At 39.0% G+C, this 23392-nt stretch overlaps 1 protein-coding gene and 1 long non-coding RNA gene across 2 annotated transcripts in view; one reads left to right on the top strand and one right to left on the bottom strand.

Moving 5' to 3' along the window:
* Positions 1-11921, top strand: part of LOC122983643 — a 20601-nt gene extending 8680 nt beyond the window's left edge. Inside the window, exons 2-4 of the long non-coding RNA XR_006403747.1 lie at positions 4738-4890; positions 8615-8769; positions 11835-11921. This is a non-coding gene — a long non-coding RNA (uncharacterized LOC122983643). The remainder of the gene's footprint in view (positions 1-4737; positions 4891-8614; positions 8770-11834) is intronic.
* On the bottom strand, positions 8185-23392 carry capn12 (calpain 12). The gene is made up of 23 exons (XM_044353596.1): positions 23106-23392; positions 22802-23003; positions 20676-20745; positions 19636-19754; positions 15785-15918; positions 15438-15609; positions 15269-15352; positions 14423-14508; positions 14243-14320; positions 13955-14145; positions 13595-13854; positions 13484-13495; positions 13306-13385; positions 11828-11950; positions 11138-11174; positions 10981-11052; positions 10840-10885; positions 10456-10517; positions 10148-10216; positions 9986-10064; positions 9776-9892; positions 8807-8859; positions 8185-8687 (listed from the first exon to the last, which is right to left on the bottom strand). Exons 2-23 carry the CDS (start codon positions 22988-22990, stop codon positions 8661-8663), a joined length of 2160 nt encoding a protein of 719 aa, XP_044209531.1. The 5' UTR covers positions 22991-23003; positions 23106-23392; the 3' UTR covers positions 8185-8660.

Genomic DNA, 23392 nt, shown 5'->3' with positions numbered 1-23392 from the left:
AATTTTGTTTTCATTCTTTACTTTACTAGCATTGAATGGGCAATTAAACAGTGACTATGAGGTTAAAGTGCTAACTTTCAGCTTTAATCAGAGGGTTTTACATACAAATCCAATGAAACATGTAGAAATTGTACCTGTTTTTGTACATAACCCTCAATGGTTAAAAGAGCAACACTATAGTCACCTATTTAAATTCACATTCAACCCTCATAGTCACTGTTTTATCTGAAATCCACTGTGCTGGAGTAGAGCCAATTGAACGCACATCACTGTTCTTATACATACAGACTGTGCTAAATGAAAACCTTAATATATATAAAATACAGGGCATTGCTATAGTTTCACAATCAAACAGTGTGAGGTTGGACATAACACTGCAATACTAATACACTGCCTCCAAAAAAAGCAGGATTCTCTCTCACACTGCCATTAAGCATATATGAATACTTCTTCCACCTGGATGAGGCGCGTGGATGCCAAGTTCATTATTCCCCCTACTCATTCTCTCTCTGTTTGCTTGTTTCTATCCAGAAGGCCTTTTTTTCATTTTGCTCACAGCCCCCCCCCTCCCCACTTCTTCTCTCTTCCTTACATAAGGACTGCCCTATTTTTTCAGGGACCAGTAAGAGGTAGGAATAAAGGGAGTGAGTGGGTGAGGGAGAGGGACTGATAGACGGTGGGATCGAATGAAGAGAGATAGAGACAGAGAGAGAGAGAGAAAAAAAAGGTATGGGGGTACAAAAGAGGACCGTGTGTACACTGCACACGTCAAAAAGACACAAACCTGCATGTGTCCCCGTCATCCCCCTCGCCTCGCCGGCCTTCTCTGCCCACACAGTGCTCCTTCGCTCCTCACCCATCCTTTTGCTACTGTACACCTCACCCTGTAGCCCCAGTTTGTGCCTCGCAAGTGTTAGCGTTACATTTGAGTCACAGAGCTAAGCATCCATAAATACTCAGCGATGTTTGAAAAAACCCAGAAGGTCACGTAACAACACTTCCTGCTGTTCTGAAGGCATTTCCAGATTCTTTAAAGACTTTTCTAACCATTTGGATCAAACAATATTCTGTCTTCTGCAGAATAAAAAAGTTTTTTTTGACCCTTTTCCTAAGTTGTCTATCTATCTAAGGTATTTGTAAATACAATCCCATCCACAATATCTCCTGTAATATACTATGTTGCCTCCTTGAAATATTTCTAATGTGTTTCTTTATAAAATATGTTTCAGTTCTTTGTATTAAAGGGTTTAAAGCCAGATTCTTATAGACAATATAGCACTGATGTTGACTGTTTTTCACCAAAGCTTTGTACTCTGCTCATTCAACTACAGCTATAATGTGCATGTGTGTGTTAATAATGTTTTTTAATTGTTTCTATCTTTTGTGAAGCACTTTGTCACGTCTAATCTTGAATGGTGTTTACTTACTTTATTTTACTTAAAGGATAGGTTCTTTTTAAAAAAAAATTCAAGTGTGTCTTAAAACAACAGTCAGGTGTCCATATGAACACTGACAGAGGTTTTGCTCGCTGTAATCATTCCTCCTGTTCTTACTGGCTATTAAAAGATCCCCTTCCATTGTCTTTCAACGTAAGTGATGAAGGCCAAAATCCACAATGTGTCCACGCAGCCATTTTGTGCAAAAGTGCATTTAAAAGTTTATCTGAAGCTTATATGAGTCTTCAGCAGTCTGAGTTAGTCATATCAAGTGGATATCTGCCACATTTACAGACTTTTTAGCATCAAATTCCCTCTTTGTGTTTCCCTGTTGAGCTGCGGAGGAAGTTTAGTGACAAAAAGAGGAACTTTGGCACTAAAAAGACTGTAACGTTGAAAGACATGTACTTGATTTGACTCATTTGGATGGCTGAAGCTTCATATTAGCTTCAGATAAACTTTTAAATACATTTTTACACAGAAGGAGGACTGGATTTTGGCACCCATCACTTACATTGTAAGTGCATTATGCAGGGATCTTCTAATGGCCAGTATGAACAGGAGGGATGATTATGGCAAGAAAAACTGATTTCAATGTTCATTTGGGCACCTGACTGTTGTTTAAGGACAGACTTTAGAAACTGTGAACACGTCCTTTAAAAAGTACAAACCTGTTGACCCGACAGAAGACACCAGAACGTAGTGATCAGTAGCTCTCAAGTAAGAGGAAATATCTGAGATTAGTCAAAATATTTCCAATCAACCAGCCAACAGTTGTTATGTATGTAATGATTGCAAGGTGCTTGAAACCACATTTGCGTACAGCAAGTATGCAAACAAGTTGAGCGTGACATGGCATTCAAGTTACGAGGAGAATTTCAAACATGTTTTTGCCGGGGGGCATTTGAGTACGCAGACATGCACGAGTGACGGCAGCAGGTTGATGTTTAGATGTCACATTCTTCCACTCTGCGCAGATGTGGACTAGTTTCAAGCATTTTTAAAATCCCATTTTATTGTTTTGTTATTAGTTCTTATGGTTATCATGAAGTGGTACTGTTGTATGACGTTGCACAGCATTTAATCATGTATAGTGCAGTGGATTGTTTGTACATTTTTGAATTGTAATTGCTTTGTATTGAACTGACTTGAGTTCCATATATGCTGTAGTACACACTCACTTTATAGTCAATATACATTACATTCAAATAAGTGATTATGTAATGCTGCAAAAAGTGTAAGTTACATGTATGTTTTTCATCCAGCCAGTTGAGGTCTCAACTAGGGTTCCTGTGAAAACGATTTACTGTAAGAAAAGTGTGTTTAAGGTCCGTTTTTATTGTTGGCTGTGATCTTGACTCTCTAGGCTGTCAGAGAGTCTGAAAAGTTACCACACTGCTGGGAAATTGTATAAATTTATTATACTATTAATTATACATATACATTTAATATACTATTGTATACATGAAATTTAATGTAGATACTGATATAAAAACAGTGCTTCCGACATTTTCATGAATTCTTTTCAAGGATATTAAGAAACACTAAAAAGATGAGTTTCTCATTGAACATGCACCAATAAAACTTGAATGGTTGATGCTGTTTGATTATAGACCAAATTTGATGCTCGAAACATTAAATTATTTTTCATTAACCTCTTCCACTCCCCTCTTCCCTACCATAGACCCATTTTTGTCTTTTTTTTAGGGGGGGGAAGGGGATCTTTAGGGGGAGATAGCAGGTCAACAGTATTTGCTGCATAGAAGTGGTCTACATCATCTGAAAGCTGGGAACTGAAGATTAATTTGAGATGCAGTTCAGCACTGTGTGTCAAGTTTTTTCTAGTAATAAATCTGTAATAAACATTGCGTTTTGGTTTTGAAAGTTTAGAGTGGAAAAGGGCTTAGAACATTATCATGGAAGTATATGATGGCCATTAAAGTATTTGCAGGAATTAATGGGTTGATACCATTTGTTACACAGATTTGGTACAAAATTTAACAACTTTTAACCACTTGAGAATAAAAATAATAAAATCAAAATACCCTCAAAATACCTCTTAAGACTCCATGACCTTGAAGAAAACCATAGAAAAATTCATGCTATGATTTGATATCAAAAACCTTTGACATTTGGAGAATTCATTTTTTGGCAATTGGATGACGAGCACTTCTGTTCTAGAAATTGTTCAGAAACCCCCTTATTGTCAATATACCTAGGAAAGCCATACACCCCCTGAATGCCCTCAGTCTCTTGTTTGTGGTTGTAAAGTTTCATGAGGCTGTGATTTTCCAAGAGGTCACAATAGGTCATTTTATATAGTGAGGTCAAGTTTCAAAAAATGGTCTCACTACAATGAAATGGCTACTGTGGGGACTAATATCATCACACATGAATACAATTCAGCTCATTGAATCCACAAGACTCTCAGCTTTCCAGTCATACCAAATTTGTGCATTTCCAATACTGTTTAGGGATCCCCAGTATGCAGAAATATTCAAATACACCATTTTTAGAATAGCATAGCGTATATAACACATTTATACTGCATGCAAAAAACTGCATGGGATTACCTGTAAAGTGGAGACTTGTGGGTAACCATAGAATCCATTTTCATTCAGATATCTTGAGGTGAGAGGTTGAAGGACCCCTTTGAAAATGGCCTTGCCAGTTTCTCCCATCGCCAAAATTTAGCCGAACTTTGGAGTATTATTTATCCCCCTTCCCAACAAGCTAGCATGACATGGTTGGTACCATCCACAGTGGATAATTCATCTAGTTTCATATCATACCAGTATCATCACTTTCGCTTTAAAACTGAGCCTGCTAAAGCCTCTGAAAGATGGTAATGTCAGCTGAGGATGCTGGCATCCTTGTGGAGTTTAAGAGGTTAAAGGGAACATATCATGCTTTTTGCGATTTTCTCTTATCTTATAGACTGTTATGATGCCAGATATTTATGTTAAATATCATCAAAGTTCCGAATGTTGAGGTTAATGTATATAGAAATGCTCCCTGTAAGTCAAAAGCCCAGGCTTCAAACTGCTCTCAACGCTTTGTTTGTGATGTTTTTTTTCCACTTTGCAAATGAGCTGATGTCAGCTCATTGTGGATGCCCATAAACGGCTGCCCGTTCTGTAGCCTTTGTTGTTGCTAAGGTTGTTGCTAAGGTTTTTCCTTGTGTTGTTTGCATTGTCAACTCATGTATGGATGTATTTGAGAGGTTGACATTTTGAGTAAAGAACGAGAAAAAGCAGTGAAATCCTACTAATATAGTTTGTTTCATGATTTGTTGGCATAGCCCCTGGAGCCGGTGGATAAATCTCCTGAGGGGAAGCTTTCCAGGAGCTGGCCAGTCAGAACAGAGTGTGCTCATCGGGAGGGGGGCCTTAAAGAGACAGGAGCTAAAGCAGCCTGTTTCAGACAGAGGCTAAACTGAGGGGCTGTGTAAAGGGTCAGTATAAGATAAAATATGTTTTTTGAACAGTAAATCATACAAAGATATTCCAGTAAAGCCCCAGATTAAAAATATAGACCTGGAAATGTGCATGATACATCCCCTTTAATGACACCTCAACTAAATGATTTCCTTGCTTCTCATTGTCTCTGGTACCACATTTTCTTATGCTTGATTAAAGGTGCAGCATGTAGAATTTAGTTGCATCTAGCAGAACAAAATGAACTATAATATTCATAAGTATGTTTTAGTACGTGTACAATCACATGAAAATAAGAATCATTGTGTTTTCGTTAGCTTAGAATGAGCCCTTTATATAGCGGGTCCTCTTCCATGGAGCCCACCATGTTGCACCGCCATGTTTCTACAGTAGCCCAGAATGGACAAACTAAACACTGGCTCTAATCTAGAGTGGCTCTAGGCTCTATAGTTTAGGCCAGTCTATACAGCCCAGTATTGATATTCAACAGTTTTTGGGATTACAGGTTAAAAATACTTATGCTGTAGCAAAGGTTGAGATGTTCTTATTGTGTAACTTCAAACAGACTCCCACACATACAAATAGAAAAAAACAGAGTACACAGGTGGAAAAAGAAAAGCTAAATTAACCTGAAAGGTCTCTTAATGCTGTCTAATTGCCTCAAGTTTATTCATGTAATAAAGCTGAGGCGTGAAAGTTGCAGTAAACAAGCAGTTTCAGTGACAACACATAATATTTCTCAGTGACTGTGAAACACCTGATCACCACCATCTATAACAAACTTCCATCTGGAAAATAAATAGCAACAACAAGATGAGGAACAGCGAGCAGAGGGAGGGATGGGGGTGCTGTACTGATGCAAATGCTGCTCTTTGCATCTCAAATTATCAGCCATCAGTTTTTCACGACTTGTAAATAAGCATGCACAATAAATACACCCTACGTGCCATGCCAGAACACACTCACATCTTTGAATACCCCAGCTCTGACGCCTGAGATAGTACTGCTCATCAAGTTTATGCGTGAGCGAGCCCAGGCTAAATTTGCAGCCAGGGAGCCGACTTACGCAATCCTCCCTGGTCCCCCCTCCTGTCTATACAATGGTTTAAAATCTCACAGTGCTCAAACCATCCCAGCCCTCCCCAGATCCCACCCCCACACTATACACTACAACTCCGGCACTATTCCTGTACCAGCGCCTGCCGCTGTGGCACAAAAATACCAGCACCTCCAAGAACAGACGCCAAGCCTGTCAGAGCATCATCACATCCCATAGGATGGGGGGGGGGGGTTAAAGGGGAGAAAGGAGGGGAGATGGCAAGAAGAGAAGAGAAGAGAAGAGGAGAGGAGAAGAGAGGAGAGGAGAAGAGGAAGGAGAGCAGATGGAAGGATGAGCACAGCTGCTGTCGAGAGAAAAGAATCAACAGAGAGAGGAAAGAGAAAATAAAGACTCTCTATGAGGGAGGAGATACAGTTTACAGTTATATCCTGATAGATCAGACACAAACTGTTTCTCTTTCCTTTGATCTTGAGGGCGCCTGAGTGAGATGAAGCTCCTCTGTGGAAGTATGTATGTGTTGTTATATTACAATATTTATGATGACCACAAGGAGAAAACAATCACCAGTGGTGTGAAGTAACTTTCATTTACTTGCTACAACTTCACTACATTTCGGAGGTAAAATATTGTACTTTTTACTCTGCTCCAGCATCTATAATTAGTAGTTACTTTGATGATTAATATTTTAAATACATAACATGAGACAGGCTTATAAAATATGATGCACTGTTATAGATTTAATTGCCTAGCAGATCAAAATAGATCCACAACAGCGAGCTTCAACTTTAAAATACAGCTTACATGTTATATAATATTTAAATAATATTATATACATAAAATACACAGTCCCTATTCTGTGCAAAAATGTATTCTAAAGTTCATCTGAAGATAATTCAAGGCTTTAGCTGTCCAAACTAGTAAAATCAAGTGTATATCTTCCATAGCTTCCTTTTTTTGTTATTATATCTCCACTGCAGCTCAACAGAAAAACACTGTGAAGGGAAACACAAATTTTATACAATAAGACTGTAACTCTGTAAGATATTCACTAAAATTTGTCTAATTCACACAGCTGAAGCCTTATAGTATATTATCTTCAGATAAACTCTGATACAGTTTTGCAGAGAACTACTGTGGATTTTGCCCCCCATCACTTAAACTGATGGTGCATTAAGGGATACCTAGACGTTTAGTTGCAATGGAGTGTTTTTGATTTTTCAGGATTCATTAAGAATCTAAATACTTTGTTTTTTATCTTTGTTATGTGTAAAAGAACCAGAATTTCTACAATCAGTGCAAGTACAGTACATTATTTCTTGACTTTTCTGAAGCAGACAGTGATAGTAGAAGAGTAATTACACCAGTACTGAGTCCTGTGAGGGTGGCAGATACCTGATTTTACAGGCCTTGTTTAGCCCACAGTTGTCACAGTGGCCGACCTCCTGTGGAGCTGGACTCACAGACACAGAGGCTTCTGGGGAGGCAGAGCAGTGAGGAAGCACACGATTTGGAAGAAGAGAAAATGAAAAATAAAGCAGGTAGAGGCGACGGAGAGTCCAGACACGGAGACAAATCATAAAAGTCCTCTCTCGCTTACTCTCTCTCCATCTCTCTCTATCACAATGTAGATGGACGGTTGCCGAGGGCAACCTGTGTGTCCTCACCTAACGATGAACAGGAAGTGGTGTGTGAGCAAAGGTGCTATTAATAGCAGCATGTGTAGAAAGGACATTTGTTCGCTCTGGCTTCTGTGTGTTTGTGTGTTTATGTGTGTGTGTGTGTGTGTGTGTGTGTGTGTGTGTGTGTGTGTGTGTGTGTGTGTGAGAGAGAGAGAGAGAGAGAGAGAGAGAGAGAGAGAGAGAGAGAGCAGCCAGCGTGTAACAGGGAGGAGGAGGATGCAGATTGTGAGACTCAGACAGTTACTAGAGAGAACAGGAGGGGGGAGAAAGAGTGAGGGATGGATGGAGGGAGTGAGGGAACGTAGTGGAGGAGGGGGTGAGTGTGTGTTGACGCTGTACGTGGCGTCAGTGCGATAAGAATAGAGATAGTGCGTGTAGCGCTGCTGAGACATCACCCTCACACCCTCAGTGGGGCAGGCAGTACTCACAGTGTGTGTATGTGTGTGTGTGTGTGTGTGTGTGTCAGTGAGTACATGCGTGTGCACAGTTATTGCCCAGGGTATGCTCATGTGTGCATGGATGAGTAAACTGTTGGGGTTGTTGTTAAATTTAATTTTTTTTGAGTTGCGCAATTACAGCAATGTGTACCATTTCCGCTCCTGTTTAATTTTCAGACACACATTTTTATTTTCTCATCCCAAACTAATTTTCTTTTATCATCAGACAATTATTAAACAGAAGCTAGAGAATATCGTTATTACTTTGAGTGATGATGTGGACTTTAGATTAATACTTTAAAATGACAAAAAGAATAAGAACAATTTAAACTCACAAAGGATGGAATATGAAGTTAATTTTATTAGTGTATGGAGTAATATAATAGTATTATATAATGTTTAAATGATTGTGCTACATACTCTCACATCACATTAAGGCTACACCAGTAGTATAAGAAAAGTATGAGACAAAGATAGAATAAAACGATGGCAGAGCAGAGTATAAACTGACATATCATTGAAAACAGTTTACAGGATATATACGTATGCTGCATGTGTGTTTTAGAAGTGACAGCATACGGTGGTCTGCTGAGTCCACGTGGAGTCCCTCTTCACAAGATCAGAAACTGAAGCAGCCACTATGAAGGACCGACAGGTGGACACACACAGCAGAGAGAGGAAGGAGCAGAAACTGAGGGTCAAAAATGTATTCAGGTCCAGGTCAGTATGACATGAGAATGTTAGGCCAGATACTCACAGCATTGATCCCTCTGTCTTTCACCTCTTGACTGGTTTCTGATTCGTACAGAGCTGAGGAGAAGATGGAGGAAATGACCGCTTATAGTATCTGTGCAAAGGCCAAACCTTCTGTAATAGTGTTAATTTTAAAACAGAAGTCCTGACCTGAGTTTATTCTGCTAAAAGCTACTCAGCTCTGTAACCACATTTTATCTCATGGTCTTCTCACAAACGCAAATAATCTTGCTTTTAATTTGACAAGGATACATTAGTCATTTCTAGTTGACATTGTGGGTGGATGTGATGTGCTATTGTGTGTAGCTTTGTTGTTTGTATTATGTGTCCTGTGTGTTTTTTGCTTTGTACTGTTTGTTATTGTGCTGTTATATGTTTTAATTGTGACCTGCCGAAGGGACTGCAGATGAAAATTAACTCTGGTACAGTACATCAAATGGTAACATTTATGTTTAACACTGTACATGGTCCCAATAAATAAATAAACAAAATTTAGTGATCATTTAAAAAGTACATACAACAGACAAACTGTGAACAGGTGCATCAACCAAAAACAAAGTTTCACTGTGACTCAGCCATATATGCAACATATGAGTTGAAAAAAATTAATTTTCTGAAAAACAACTTAAAAAAGTATTTTTTGACATGGTCAACATGGTGGTCATGTTTTTACAATATTCATTCGAAGTTTATTGATTAAGGGATATTTCAACCAAATTAAAGATAAATTCAATGTGAATGTAGATGACAAACTATGAGGCTTATTTAGTGCAGATGGGTCAAAGATTAAGATTTATTACGTTTGATCTTAGATAACAGCCATCAGATCAGCTGGTATAAGATCATGGAAACATTTTGGGGTCATAGCTGCAAAGATGTTTGGGTAGAGACATACAGAAAACAACACATCACATGCCTGCACATGAGGGACGTAATTACAGTGTGTATCTAGAAAGACGTGTGTGTGTGTTACCGAAAAGCTTGCGCAGCCTGGTGACACATGTCACAAAGCCATGGAAGGGCATGATAAGCTCTCCAGATGCAAACCGCTCAGACAGCAGCCGAACCACCTTGCCATCACACTGCATTCCTGAGAAACGGAGGAGTGAACAAAGGTGTGAAGCCAAACAGCATCAACCATCTGCGTGCTTGCGGTTGTCTGTGTGTGTGTGTGAATTCATACCAACAGCCTGCAGTGCTGTGCTGAGTTCAAAGGGGCTCATTGTCCCAGAAGAGTCAGTATCAAACTTGGAAAAGATGGACTGAAAGAGAAAGCGATGTTGAAGGAAATGATAATGACATGACTCTCTTTATATTTCACACATATACACACTCTGAGCTTTACCTGCAGATTGCGCAGACTGGACAGCAGGGTTTCCGTTTGTTTACGGCTAAGTCTTGAGCGCCTGTTAGTCTGTCAGGAGAGTTAAGGGCATTTCAACAGGACAGAAGACCGAGTGATAAAGATAAAGAGGAAGCAGAGTGAAAGTGAACAGCAGGCGTCTGCCCTGCTTAAGTGTCTTTAAGTGTTTTAACAGTAGATTTTGTAGAGTAATCGACAAAAAATGTACATTATTTGATGGAGGGATGGACTGGATGTAAAAGAAGAGTGAATAATATTACTGCATATATATACTGAGGACAAAAGGATACATCCTCTCCAAAGATGAGCTGTCTGCATGTCTCCAGTGGCAGATGGTAATCTTTGTCAAGAGCTATGATTGAGATAAAGACAGATATTGATGCAGGGAAAAAAGAAGACATTTTAATTGGATTAGTGTGAGGAGAGGTGAGCGTGAGGACAAGTGTAGTCACTTTTATTACTTAACCAAGCTCAGTTTACTCTGCCCGGAGCTATGAGCCTCTGTCTAGACTGGTGACCTTCTTGGCTCCAAGTTTAAGGGAATATGTTGCTACTTTGCTCCCATCTAGTGGCCGCCACAGGTATTACAGAGTCAAAGTTCATGCAGTGAAGCTCTGCAGCTATAATAATAATAGTGAAAAATGTGATATATATACTGGACTGGAGATTCAAACCTGAGTTGAACAGCTTCATGAGCTCCTTGGCATTCACCTTGCAATCCTGTCGATGTGACAGAGAAGATTAGTTTGGATTGTTTACCCAAGAGCCCAAAATTCACACTTATCATGAAGGTAATGGTAAATTCAGTTTCTTACTGGGCCGGCCACCTCTTCAAAAGTCTTCTCGACTCTAACTTGGTCCTCCGGGGACACGGGAGTTGCCATAACCTTATTGGCACAAACAAAGAAACATATAGGACTTAGCTGGGATTAGTTTAGGTTATAAACATTTAAAGACGTCCCCTTAACTCACCGTGAGGAAGCCAGATGAGCAGGTGAAGTCCTGAGTCCTGAAACACAAGGATCACACCAGACTGTCCGTGTTATTCTCTTATATTATACTTTTAATATAAACCTTACAGACTCTGATTAGTGCAGCTGCACTGACTGAAAATGACGATGGCCATTACAGTCAGAGTACGCATACTACACTGTTCTCAGCTTTATAATTGACTTTTGTCGCTAACAGAAGTTATAAGGGTTAATCATTCTATTAGCCTATTGTTGTTGAGACTAATTGAGAATTTCTAAATTACATAGTCGTATAATGCTGGGAACAGAGTTTAATTCTACAGACAAGAGTGGGTGAGTATGACTGTGCTGCTGAGAGTGAGTGTGACGGGAGGTGATTCAGGGATGCTGTGCAGCCCTCAGGAAGTGTTGTGGGTCTATGATTTAACAAAATATCTATGATGGGAAAAGACGTAATGAGACTCACATACGCAACGCTTAACATTTACGGACAGTGTCTAGTGAATGGAGCTGTTTTCTGATTGTTACTGGCATAGCCTGGTGCTATTATGAGAATTTTACGGGTTTGCAAATTATAATTTTATCACAACATCATATTCTTATTGGTAAAAAAGAGTAAAATGTTTATTTGATTTTTGTACTTTGTTGTTGTGTCTTTTTGCCCCTCTAAAGTGAATTCCCTCCATCTTACCCCAAAGTGTTTCCAGTCTTGGAGAAGATGCGAATAAAGAAATCTCCAGGCTGGTTGGGTCGATAGGTGGACGCCACCATGACATAGTTACCCGGGTCCAGATGCACCTTTCTCCACACACCCCTGTCGGACATAGTGAGAGATTTATCAATTTCTAAAACATTTTAATGTGCAGTAAAATACAACTTTAAACGATCAAGTAAAAACATCAGGTCCAAACAAACAATACAATTCTCTCACCAGACATATAGAATAACTTTTACATTGTATCAGGTCCTCCTGTGCATTATGCAAAACCAATTTTGCATCAACCATTTCCTAATAGTGAAAAAAGGAGGCCATGATCAGAACGGAGGTCAGTGTTTTTAATCACTTAAAAATGTGTGATGCAGCTAACAGCTGACACAACATTGATTATCCATTTCTTTTTTTTTTCATTTCATACACAGTAATGTGTATGAAATGTCGTTTGCATCTATAAACTCTCTTCAGGATGAGACAAGTGCTGCTGATTCATTTAAATCCTTCATGTAAATCAGTTTAGTTAAATTCAATATGTAAAATGTATTTGAATGATAGACTGCTGTTGTTGTCTGGACAGTCAGGTAAGAGGGCTGGGTTGGACTGTGAGGGTGAATGAATTGTATGTTTTGTCTGTTGTGTTTTGTTTATATTTTCTTTCCTTTTCATTTGTTTTCTTGTCTTATTTTTTTCTCTTTCTTCTACAATTATCTGTCAATCAGTTGTATTAATGTACTGTATGTTTGTCTCGTGTGAATGGTATATAATGAATAAAAAAATAAAAATATTTGGTCACAAAACAAAAACAAGATTTTGTACACAGAGCTGGTGTTGCGTAACTCTTATTGGGCCAGTGTGTCCAATAACAGGCACACAACTGGTTTGTGTTTTCAATAACTCGTCCCAACCTATGAATCACATTCAGTAGGACAATTACTGTTTGTGTGGATGTTGGAGCTAAAAATTGCATTATACAGTACTTACATTTACATTTTGTCATTTGTCATACGCTTTTATCAAAGTGACTTAAAAGCGAGACAAGACAATCATTAGAGGACAGTAACGCAAAAGAGCTGTGGTTCAAATTCTCAAATAGCTTATCAGGCACAAGAGGAACGACGAAGACAGACTGAACTAAAAAGGTTTTTCTGTTGTTTTTACAAAAAATTAAAATAAGAAATTACTGGAAGTAGACAAGTGCATAAGAAATAACATTAACAACAAGAAATTAGTGCAGCAATCCACAAAGTGCTAAAAAGTTAAAGAGGTTCAAGTGTTGATTTACTTGATTCAGTTCACAGTTATCACAGTATGAGAAACGTTTTATCAGACCTGCAGCACCTTCAGGAACCAAGTAAAAGCATCAGCACCAATTTGTCTGCTTATATTATTGAAAAAATATAAATACATATGTGTAAACAAGTACGCTGTCGTTTTCTCTTATACTGATCTTTCACCTTTGAGCCTTATATTTCCCAGAGCGACCCACAGGGCGGTTCTTCATGAAGAAGCTGCGGTCCAGACACAGACCTTTGAGCTGTATGGAGAATCATATCATAAAGGGATGGAAGGTTATTATTTTATAAAGCTATCATTGAGGAAAAATTATTAATGTGTTGCCCATGAGATACTCACCTCAGGAGGAACCTGTAAAACAGAAGAAACATGAAAGCAGGTGTGAGTTTTAAGTAGAATAAAGGTGTTGAAACCCAAATAAATATATTCAAATGATAAACTTGTTCTCACCCTGTAGATGTGGAAAGCGATGTAGAGGAAGTTGAGTTTATCCTTCTTCCTGCGGTCTTTCTGCAGCAGCTCCACCAGCACTGTGCACTGTTTGGCTTTCTTCTTCTGTTTCTCTTCTCTCTTCTTCTCCTCTGGGGTCATCTCCTCTTCATCCTCATCGTCCTCGTCGTCCTCATCATCCTCATCATCCTCATCATCCTCACCTGTCTGGTCCTGCTCTTTGAGAACCAACTGAAACTGGGGGTTCTTCCAAAATGATTCTGAGAAAAAAGAGGGGGGATAAAGCAGCGTGATGACAAGAATGAGAACAGAAATGATCCTTGAATGCATACTTGTGCACAAATAAACACATAAATATACGTTTGTATTTGCGGCTGCCACCGGCGGAGTTCCCTGGTACCCAGACTCCTTCATGTTCACTGATGGTCCAGGTAGACGGGGAGGCAGGAGAGGTTGGAGAGGCAGGTGTGTTTTCCTCCACAAGGGTGTCGGGATTCACACTGCAAAGCTCCACGATGTTGTACAGGCTGCAGAAGTCCTGAGCACTGATCCTGATATAATTCATTAGAGGATAATTTGAGAGGTGTTTTTGTTTGTGAGAGGTTGTAGGTTAGTATCAGTTGTTGTCTTTCAGTGTCTGTCTCATACCAGAACTCTCCATCTTCTCTTTTTTTCAGCTCAATCCGTTCCTTCTCCTTTTTGTCCACACTGTCCCACTCTTTACCCCTGAAGTCACACACAAACACAGAGCTGCTCAACATCTGGAGACACACACACACACACACACACACACACACACACACACACACACACAAGAAGTTTCCTCACTTGTCACTCCAGGGTCCACGATATTCGACAAAGCCCCAGGGATTCCTCAGCCTCAGCAACAAAATCTCCTCTGATGCTTTCGTCACCTGAAATGTAACAACAAATTAAACTAAAAGGAACGATTTTGGAGAATATTTTACCAGTTTTCATCTCATCTCATTTCTCAGTACAATATTATATTTGTACATGATGATATTATAACGTCAGTGAGATTATATTATATTATATTATATTATATTATATTATATTATATTATATTATATTATATTATATTATATTATATTATATTATATTATATTATATTATATTATATTATATTATATTATATCAGAATGACATGACAACATTAAATTAGATTAAAATGGCATAAAATGAGATGGCATAAAATTTGATGACGTTTCAGTGAGATTATATTAGATTCATTTAGATGAGATGAGATTAGACTGAGATGATATGAGAGTGGATTACATTTCAGTAAAATTATATTAGATTCAATTCAATTTGATTTGATTAAAATTAAATAAAATGACATTAGGACATGATGAGATTATATTAAATGTAATTAGATTCTGTTAGATTAGATTAGGTTTGACTGGGATGAGATAAAATTAAATTTCAGTAACATTATATCACATTAAATTAAATTAAAATGAGGTAAAATTGCAGATTACAATGACTCTAATTGAGAACTTGCTGCAATAGAAAACATACATGATACAGAGTAATTGGAGATGATAATTACAGAGTAAACGCATAAAAACACACTGATGACGCCACAACAATAACTAATGAAAGTGGTTCAGTGCTACACAGTCTGCGGTGTTGTGGTCTCTGTGTGATACTGGCCTTGTCAGTGTCTGTGATGGCATAAGCATGACCCTTTATCAGCCCGTTTCCGGTCACTTTACCGATATCACGGTAGCTGCTGGCCTGTGGAGACAAAGAGTGAAAGTCAAGCATCCGCCTGTGTTTGTGTGCATGTTGCTGTGAACATTTCGAGGTGTGTGTGTTATACCTGGATGAAGCAGCTGAGCAGGCTGCCTCGAGACAGAGCAGCTGTCAAAGACCTCCAGAGGACTCGGGGGGTACGGGAAGAGACAGGCAACGAGTACGCGATGCCTCCTGTGAAATCCTCCATCCCCTCTGAAATGTTACCCCCCTTCAGGCTTCCGTAGGATCCAATTAACCTGCATACCAGAGGTGAGAAAGTTATCTCCGGTGGCTGTGGGGTTTTTGTCAAATCACTGCAGTGACGCACACACACACACACACACACACACACACACACACACAGAAAGAGAAAGAGAGTGGGTGATCTCAGACATTACAACCCAGAAACATATGCTGGTAGTGGCAACTGACTTGGCGTAGGCCTTCTCCACCAGGGCGCTCCAGTACTCGTTGCGGGTGTGAGAGTAGCTGAAGAGCAGACGGCCTTCGCGTACTGGCAGCCTGTCATCCACAACCACCTCCACCCACTCACCATACTGCCAGAACTGCACAGGGACACACGGAGAGAGAGAGAGACGGATACAGGGATGGTAAATAACAGAGGAGGGATGGATGGAATCAATCAGGGGGAAAGTTAATGAGTGTAAAGAGACAAACTGAAGTCTACATGTGGCCAGTATTTATCTTAAAGAGACACTCTACTTACTTTACACATCAAGATCTGTTTACATGTGCTACTCAGCCTGTGAAAACACTTGTATGAGGCATCTCACTTCATCCTGTTTAGTTTACATGTGTATTTTTTAATGTAATTTTATGCTTATTATAAAATATTATATGTGTATATTATGTGTGTATATTTGATCTCTTTTTTAAAGGTTCTATATCTTTAAAAAAAAAAAAGATTGTGACTTTGTTTTTCACCAGTGATATATGTGGAGATTGTGATCACATGATTTGGGTCTATGTGATGTGTTTTCCTGATTGACAGACAGGCGTGATGAAGCAGATGTGAAATGTGTTGTTGGCTCTTTGCTTCCTGAATATGCTGAAATTAATATCAATAAATCTTTATTTACTGCACTTTGGATCAGCACCAGACAAAACTGTATCGCTGTGCATTGGATTTAAGGCTTTGTGGCTTTGGAGGGAGGTTTCTAAAGTCTGAAAAAAATAAAACCCTTGTGATTTCATCAGGATTAATTTAGCTTGGGTTTTAGATTGTACATTTTTAATATTAAGAAGGTGTTATAAACTAAGAGTGTGTAGAGGGTGTTTACCAGGAAGGGACGGTCGAGACACTAACAAGTTGCACTATGGAAAGTGTAGAATCCAGAGTATTTGGGGTTTGGACCACACTGAGGGCTAAAAGTCAGAATATCTCAGCCTCCCTGGATCAATTTTGAAGATTATTTTTTAAACCTGTCCCTATAAGTCTCAAAACTTGTATGTACAGTATGTAAATGCAATACTGAAGTGTGAGAAAACCCTTTTAAAAGTCTGTTTAGGAAGCTTCACACATATTTTTTGACACACATTGTTTGACAACATCACAAATAAAGTACAAGTGTGAAACAGAATAACACACACACTGATCAATAAATACTGGCTTTTCATCAATAATTCTTGTGGTAACTATGTATGTTGATTAAACTCTTTGGTGTTTTTAGGAGCTTAGTTTGTTATGTTGGAGTGTTTCTGTTATTTTGTCTATCCTGTGGGCACAGACTGCGATGAAAAGAAACAGACATCATCATAAAGTTACACCATGTGCTTGAGCTTGCTTTCATCTTTAAACAGCTCCACTACTGTGATGGTGTGTTTACAGGTCTCTCTAAAAAGTCGCTCAGACTGCTGCTGCTCGACTTCAGATCTTTACACTGCAGTCGAATAATAGATATGAAAATACTGTTGGTTCATCCTGAGCACTGAATGGTTTAGGACCAAAATGCAGTATAATTCTGATCATTCGCTCTCAGGTTTGACAGGTTTGTTTACAAAACTGAACACAGATACTCTCAGCTCTTGTAAATCAGAGCTTAAAACTTTTCTGTTTGTCTCTGCTTTTCATCAAATGTAATTGGAGACTGTTTAGTCACTGCAACGTATTTTCTCTGTTCTTTAATCTATTTGTACTCTTCTAAAATCTTGTTTGTTTGTCTTTTTACATCTTCTCTTAATGTCTTTTTATGCGCAATGTAAAGCACTTTGTTGTCGAGCTTTCCTTCCCTTACTAAACAAAGCACCATCACACTATCATCACATGACATATCAGAGATCAGAGCAAAACATCAACAAGACATAAATATGTGAGATGATTAAAAAAAACTGAATGAAAGAAAGATCAGTTCTAGGAAATAAAACCCAGTGGTCTATAACATGATGCGTTAAATAAACACACTGTTCTCTTATCCAACTAAATGTATTAAGCAACCTCCAGAGGCAGTTACTGGTCATGCCTAGGGGTGTGTACTGTACTACTCACTGTGTACACAACCGAGAGCAGGCCTGCACTGGCCTTTTATAGCTGCAGCTCTGTGTGTGTGTGTGTGTGTGTGTGTGTGTGTGTGTGTGTGTGTGTGTGTGTGTGTGTGTGTGTGTGTGTGTGTGTTTCCCAGAGGTAGTCACTACCTGCATGTCTGGACTGCTCTCCCATCACTCTGACCCTGCAAAAATGAGTTTCCAGTCCTTCCATCCTGCATGTTTAGTCATGTCACATTCTCCCTAACAGCCTCCAAAGGTCCAGAGCTCCGGGCAAAATAATCATTGAGCAAAACCTATGAGAGATTATCTATATATGACTAATGTGTTTGTTTTACAAGATTGGTATGTGTAATAATAATGAGTTCTCTAGAACAGTTTTAGTTTTTAACAAGTTTTAGGTTGTGGGTTTTATGTTTGTGTTTTCTTTCATGCGTGACCACTGTGCAGTGATCACTCCATGGTGAGTTGATACCTGTTTATTCCAGCTGCCTTCATTAAATGCCAGAGCTGTGGCACAGCAGCTGAACAAGAAGGCTTCTCCTTGAAAAATATTGCTAAATCAGATTGCTTCTTCTTCTGAAATCAATCCTTTATTACAATAAATGATGTGAAATAAGCAAGTGTGAATTTGATATATAAATCAAACTTAATCATCTGTCTATCTGGTGTTCAAGCCTTTTAACACACATACTGAAACATATCTTCTGTGTCTGATTTGGCCAGTGATCTTTGCAGTAGTTTTCTTTGTCAGATTATAGAATAAACTGAATATTCTTGAGATCTGGACTGATGGACTGATTAAAAAACATCTTAAACAAATATTGATAACTTCATAAGTACAGTGTTGACTGATTGTCAACTGGAATGAAAAAATATTTACAGTACCAGCCAAAAGTTTGGACACACTTTCTCATTCAAAGGAATGGGAAAGTGTGTCCAAACCTCTGACTGGTACTTTATATATATTAGATTCATATTTCTTCTTTCTTTTCCCCCCTCTGTTTTGTGGCCTTTCCATCCCTCGTTATTCTTATTTAATGCAATTCTGTTTATCTTCTCTCTGTATTTCTGTATTTTCATGTCCTTGTGTATGAATCAAAGTCTTTTTAAATATGCAAACAAATAAACAAACAAATGCTCAACTAGAACAAGCAATTTGATGACATCACTGTAAAGGGACATTTTTCCACAATTTTCTGACATTTTAGGAACAAAACAATTATTCAGTCGATTGAGGAAATAATCAGCAGATGAATCGATAATGAAAATTGTTGTTAGTTGCAGCCTGTCGGATGTTCTGTATAATAGTAGGCAGTCTCATAAATATTTGGAGCTTCTTCAATCTCCACACACCAACACATTGCATCCTTATTGATCACCTTATCCTTTACAAGCATTTCAATGTAAGTTTTTTAATTTATGTCTTCATCAAAGTTGTATATTTCAGGTTCTGGCAGGGGACAGTCTGTGTCAGATTGGCTGCGAAGCAACACCTGAGCAAAGCCACTAACAAACTAATAAATGGTTAAAACCTCGGCATGAGCATCCTGACTGAAGTACAGCTCATCATAAGTATTTGCTTTGGTAAAGATTATCAACCAACATGTCCAGACAGAGACTGAGCTACGTCATGTATGGGACACTCAAGCAGAAGCACAAAAGGAAAAGTACTGTTGCTTGTGTTTGCACGTTTTCCGTTGGTCAGTGGTAAACTCTGTCTCTCATTAGCAAAAAGGCAGAGGATGTCAGAGGCACTGGAGTGAAATCTGTCTACTTACCTTAAAATAGAAGATCCCTGCATACGGCTCAGACAGGCTTTGTTTGGGCGGCACCACCTTGGCAAAGAGTTTGGGATGCATGGTCAGACAGGACAGGGCCGCCAGCAGCCAGCAGTTACCTGACATGAGACAGAAGAACGGCAGCTTCTCATTATAGAACCCTCTTGATGCCATGTAATTTATGATTTGTTTTATTTATCAAATTATTTCTGATGCCAGAAGGCACTGGTCTCCCGTGAAGCGTGATTCATGTTTTCGTCAATCCTTTGCAGGCATTTTAAGCTCGCACACACACACACGCACACACACGCAAACACACAGAGAGATAATAAGCCACATTCCTCTCCAACAGCGAACATCTGTTTCATGTTGTTTCTCTGGAGATGTTGCAGTGTGTTGGTATCTGTGGAAATCATGGAAAACACATCCCAGAGAAAATAAAACTCAGACATGGAAGAAGAAGAAGAAGAAGAAGAAGAAGGAGTAGGAGGAGGAGTAGGAGGAGGAGGAGGAGGAGGAGGAGGAGGAGGAGGAGGTGGTGGTGGTGGGTATTGATCTGTAACATTGACACAGATGCACACAACTGGTGCCATCAATCCAGAAATCCCAGAGGAGGAAGGGGAGTTTTCTGTTGTGCAGAGCAGAATCATCCAGTTCACCACAAATAGGAAACAGACAGAACAACACAATTTTTAATTGCATTTTGTGGGTTTGGATGGGGTAAGGATGCCTTGCAGATCCTCCTTGCTTTGAGGTTTAGAAACTAAAGAGTATCACCCCTCTTTCCCCCCTTCGCTGTGCGTTTGAAGTTGTGTCCCTGGAGCTGTGTGGTGCACACATCACATTCTGGAGCGACTAAACCTAAAATCAAACAATAAGGACAGACTGGTGCTCCAGCTTTTTGGTTAGGTAGATGTTGCACAAAATCACATTAAGACAATTTCAGCATGACATATTCCAGTTTCACCATTCAGTCCTTGGGAGAGCAGCGATCAGGATTTTAATGGGGGCACAAGTTGATGTTTTCCTGACGAACTCACCCAGCTGGCCCTGGCAGATGTCAGTGGTGCCTGTCGTGTCCTCCACAAACACAGCGTTCTTACTGATTTCCTACAGAAATGGAGCGAGAGGAGGCCAGTGTGAGGACAAGATGCCGTCATATTATAAACTGGTGCCGTATGGTGTCAATATCATGAGTATATGTCTTAAGAAAGTCTTGTTTTCATCAGGGAATTTGATATAAATCTGCATACATGTTCCATAATTATCATAACAAATTGTCAAAACCCCTTTTATATCCAATACTTCTCTGTTTTCCTCATGTAGATTAGCACATTCTGTTAATAATCTTATAATCCTAAATGTGAACATAATGTACAATAAATTATATATTATGATATATAATATGAACATTCAATTTGTCCTTGTCCTTACACTCTCCTCTGGCTAAAATATTATTTGCTGTGTTATTTCTTTGGCTACTTTCTTCTTTTCTTTTGAGGAAACTGCTCCAGGTAAGAAGTCCCTAAGACCTGAGCAACACCTGGCTGAATCAGGTAAAAACATCTGTCTTCAACACATCTGTCTTCAACACTGCGACCCTGTTGACAGTTTCTATGAGGAAGCAATTCGAAGAGGCCACTGGCTGCAGGGAAAAAGATTTCACGTAACTTATTGACCTCACTGGCCAACAGAGGTGGAAGAAGTACTCAGATCCTTTACTTAATTAAAAGTATCAATACAGCAATGTAAAAATACCCCATTACAAGTAAAAGTCCTGCATGAAAAAAAGCTACTTAAGTAAAAGTACATAAGTATTAGCAGAAAAATGTGCTTAAAGTATTTGAGTAAAAGTACTTGTTTCATCTTTCTGGATGATATATGATTATATATGACATCATTAGATTATTAATACTGAAGCATCAACATGTAAATGGCATTTGAATGTTGTCACATTGAACAGTGTTGCGTTACATTAACGCAATTATTTTAATTTTACATTTGCACATTACATGTACTGCTTATAGTGATTTATATTATTAACTTTTACACATTCCTGGTCAATATCTCGTACAATTGTATAACTCTTTTCACTTGTAATATATTTTCACTATATTTACTTTATTTCAGATTTGAATTGTAAAATTAGTGATAGTGATAGTAGTAATAGTAATAGTATTATTACTAGTAATAGTAATAGTAATAGTCATATCACCTATCTTAGTGTTAGTGGTATTTTTCTCTGACTTTGTGGGTACTTGTGTTTTCTCTTCTTTGATTGTTATGCACCACAACACCAAAGCACATTCCTTGTATGCGTCAACCTATTTGGCAATAAACCTGTTTCTGATTCTAGCTGCTGGAGGTGGAGCTAGTTTGAACTACTTTATATACAGTTAGTTTAGTCCAGTGGTTCCCAACCTAGGGGTTGGGCCCTCCAAAGGGTCATCAGATAAATCTGAGGGGTCGTGAGATGATTAATGGGAGAGGAAAGAAGAAAAAACAAAGTTCTGATACACAAATCTGTTTTCAGTTTTTGGACTTTTTCTGTAATCTTTGATTTTTGGTGAAATATTGGATCATTTGAACATTTATTGAAATGAAACAATGTGAGAAGTTTAGAGGGAAAAATCACTATTTGGTGGAGCTGTTAACAACTCATAGACATCTTAAATATGACACCGACTACACACTGCTTTTTGTAAGACATCAAAAGCCAAAAAGGTTGGAAACCATTGGTTTCATCTTTAACAGTGTGTTGTATTTTAAAAGCTCATATTATCCATTGTGTCAAATCTTCATCTGAAGAGTAACTAAACCCTCTGAAATGTAGTGGAGTGGAAGTACAAGTACTTCAAAATTGTACTTAAGTACAGTACTTAAGTAAATGTGCTGAGTTACTTTCCACCACTGCTGGCCAACAAATCTGCTTGAGTCAAAATGTAGGTATCCCTGTAGATAAAGTATGTTTTAAACTATGGCTGCATATTGTCATGTAGGTGTTTTGGGCTGCAGAAGACGCTGTAACCTGATATGATGATTAATTTTATAACTAAATTATCATGTGAATGATTTTAATGGAGACTAATACCCTTGACATTTACAACAAGACACAGCATGCAACATCTGGATATCTGCTGGCACAGCAGCACACATACAGGTCTACCTTGGGTCGCTGCCACTTGATCGCCTTTTTGGGATCCGGATCCTCCGGCATACCGATAGACTTCTGCTCAGCTGGAAAGGTCGGATCAAAAAACAGCTTACCGGACTTCAGACACTCTTCCAGGAGAGTCTTGAAGTCCTGATTCTGAAACTTGATCGGGTTTTCGATGGAGCCCAGAGGTGCCTCCATGCCTGTTGCAATGCTGTCAGTGAATTAACAGTAAAAAAAAGAGAAAAATCTTCATCTGTGTAAAATGTGTGAGCAGCTGCTGCTTAAATAGCCTACAGTATAAGCGCACACCCACCATATCCAGTCAGGGCCACCGGAGCGCCTCCCCGGCCATGCCCAGAGAGGTATGCAGAGCGCCGGGGGCCCTGGAGAGCAGGAGTCGGAGTAATGACACGGTGCCAAGCAGCCCCTTTGATCGTCCTAATTTATCGTCCATCATCACTATTATCAGGAGAAAGAGACAACAAGCATCTACAAGGTCACAAAGAAGTGTACTAATGGCTCACTGGTTCCAACTCGGGCTAATGTGCAGGTCATGATCCGGGATTTTAGAAAACTGAGGGCATGATGAGTAAAAGTACA

The sequence above is a fragment of the Thunnus albacares genome, chromosome 6, assembly GCF_914725855.1.
Source record: "Thunnus albacares chromosome 6, fThuAlb1.1, whole genome shotgun sequence".
Lineage (NCBI taxonomy): Eukaryota > Metazoa > Chordata > Actinopteri > Scombriformes > Scombridae > Thunnus > Thunnus albacares.
This window is presented reverse-complemented; position numbering and strand designations above follow the sequence as displayed.

What these genes read in the sequence shown, in the direction of transcription:
- capn12 (XM_044353596.1), bottom strand. Translation starts at nt 22,990, where the DNA reads ATGGAGGCACCTCTGGGCTCCATCGAAAACCCGATCAAGTTTCAGAAT. An exon ending in CGTGGACCCTGGAGTGACAA is followed by an intron (nt 14,321 to 14,422) that starts GTGAGGAAACTT and finishes GTGTGACTTCAG; the next exon opens with GGGTAAAGAGTGGGACAGTG. An exon ending in AAGACAGAGGGATCAATGCT is followed by an intron (nt 8,688 to 8,806) that starts GTGAGTATCTGG and finishes GGTCCTTCATAG; the next exon opens with TGGCTGCTTCAGTTTCTGAT.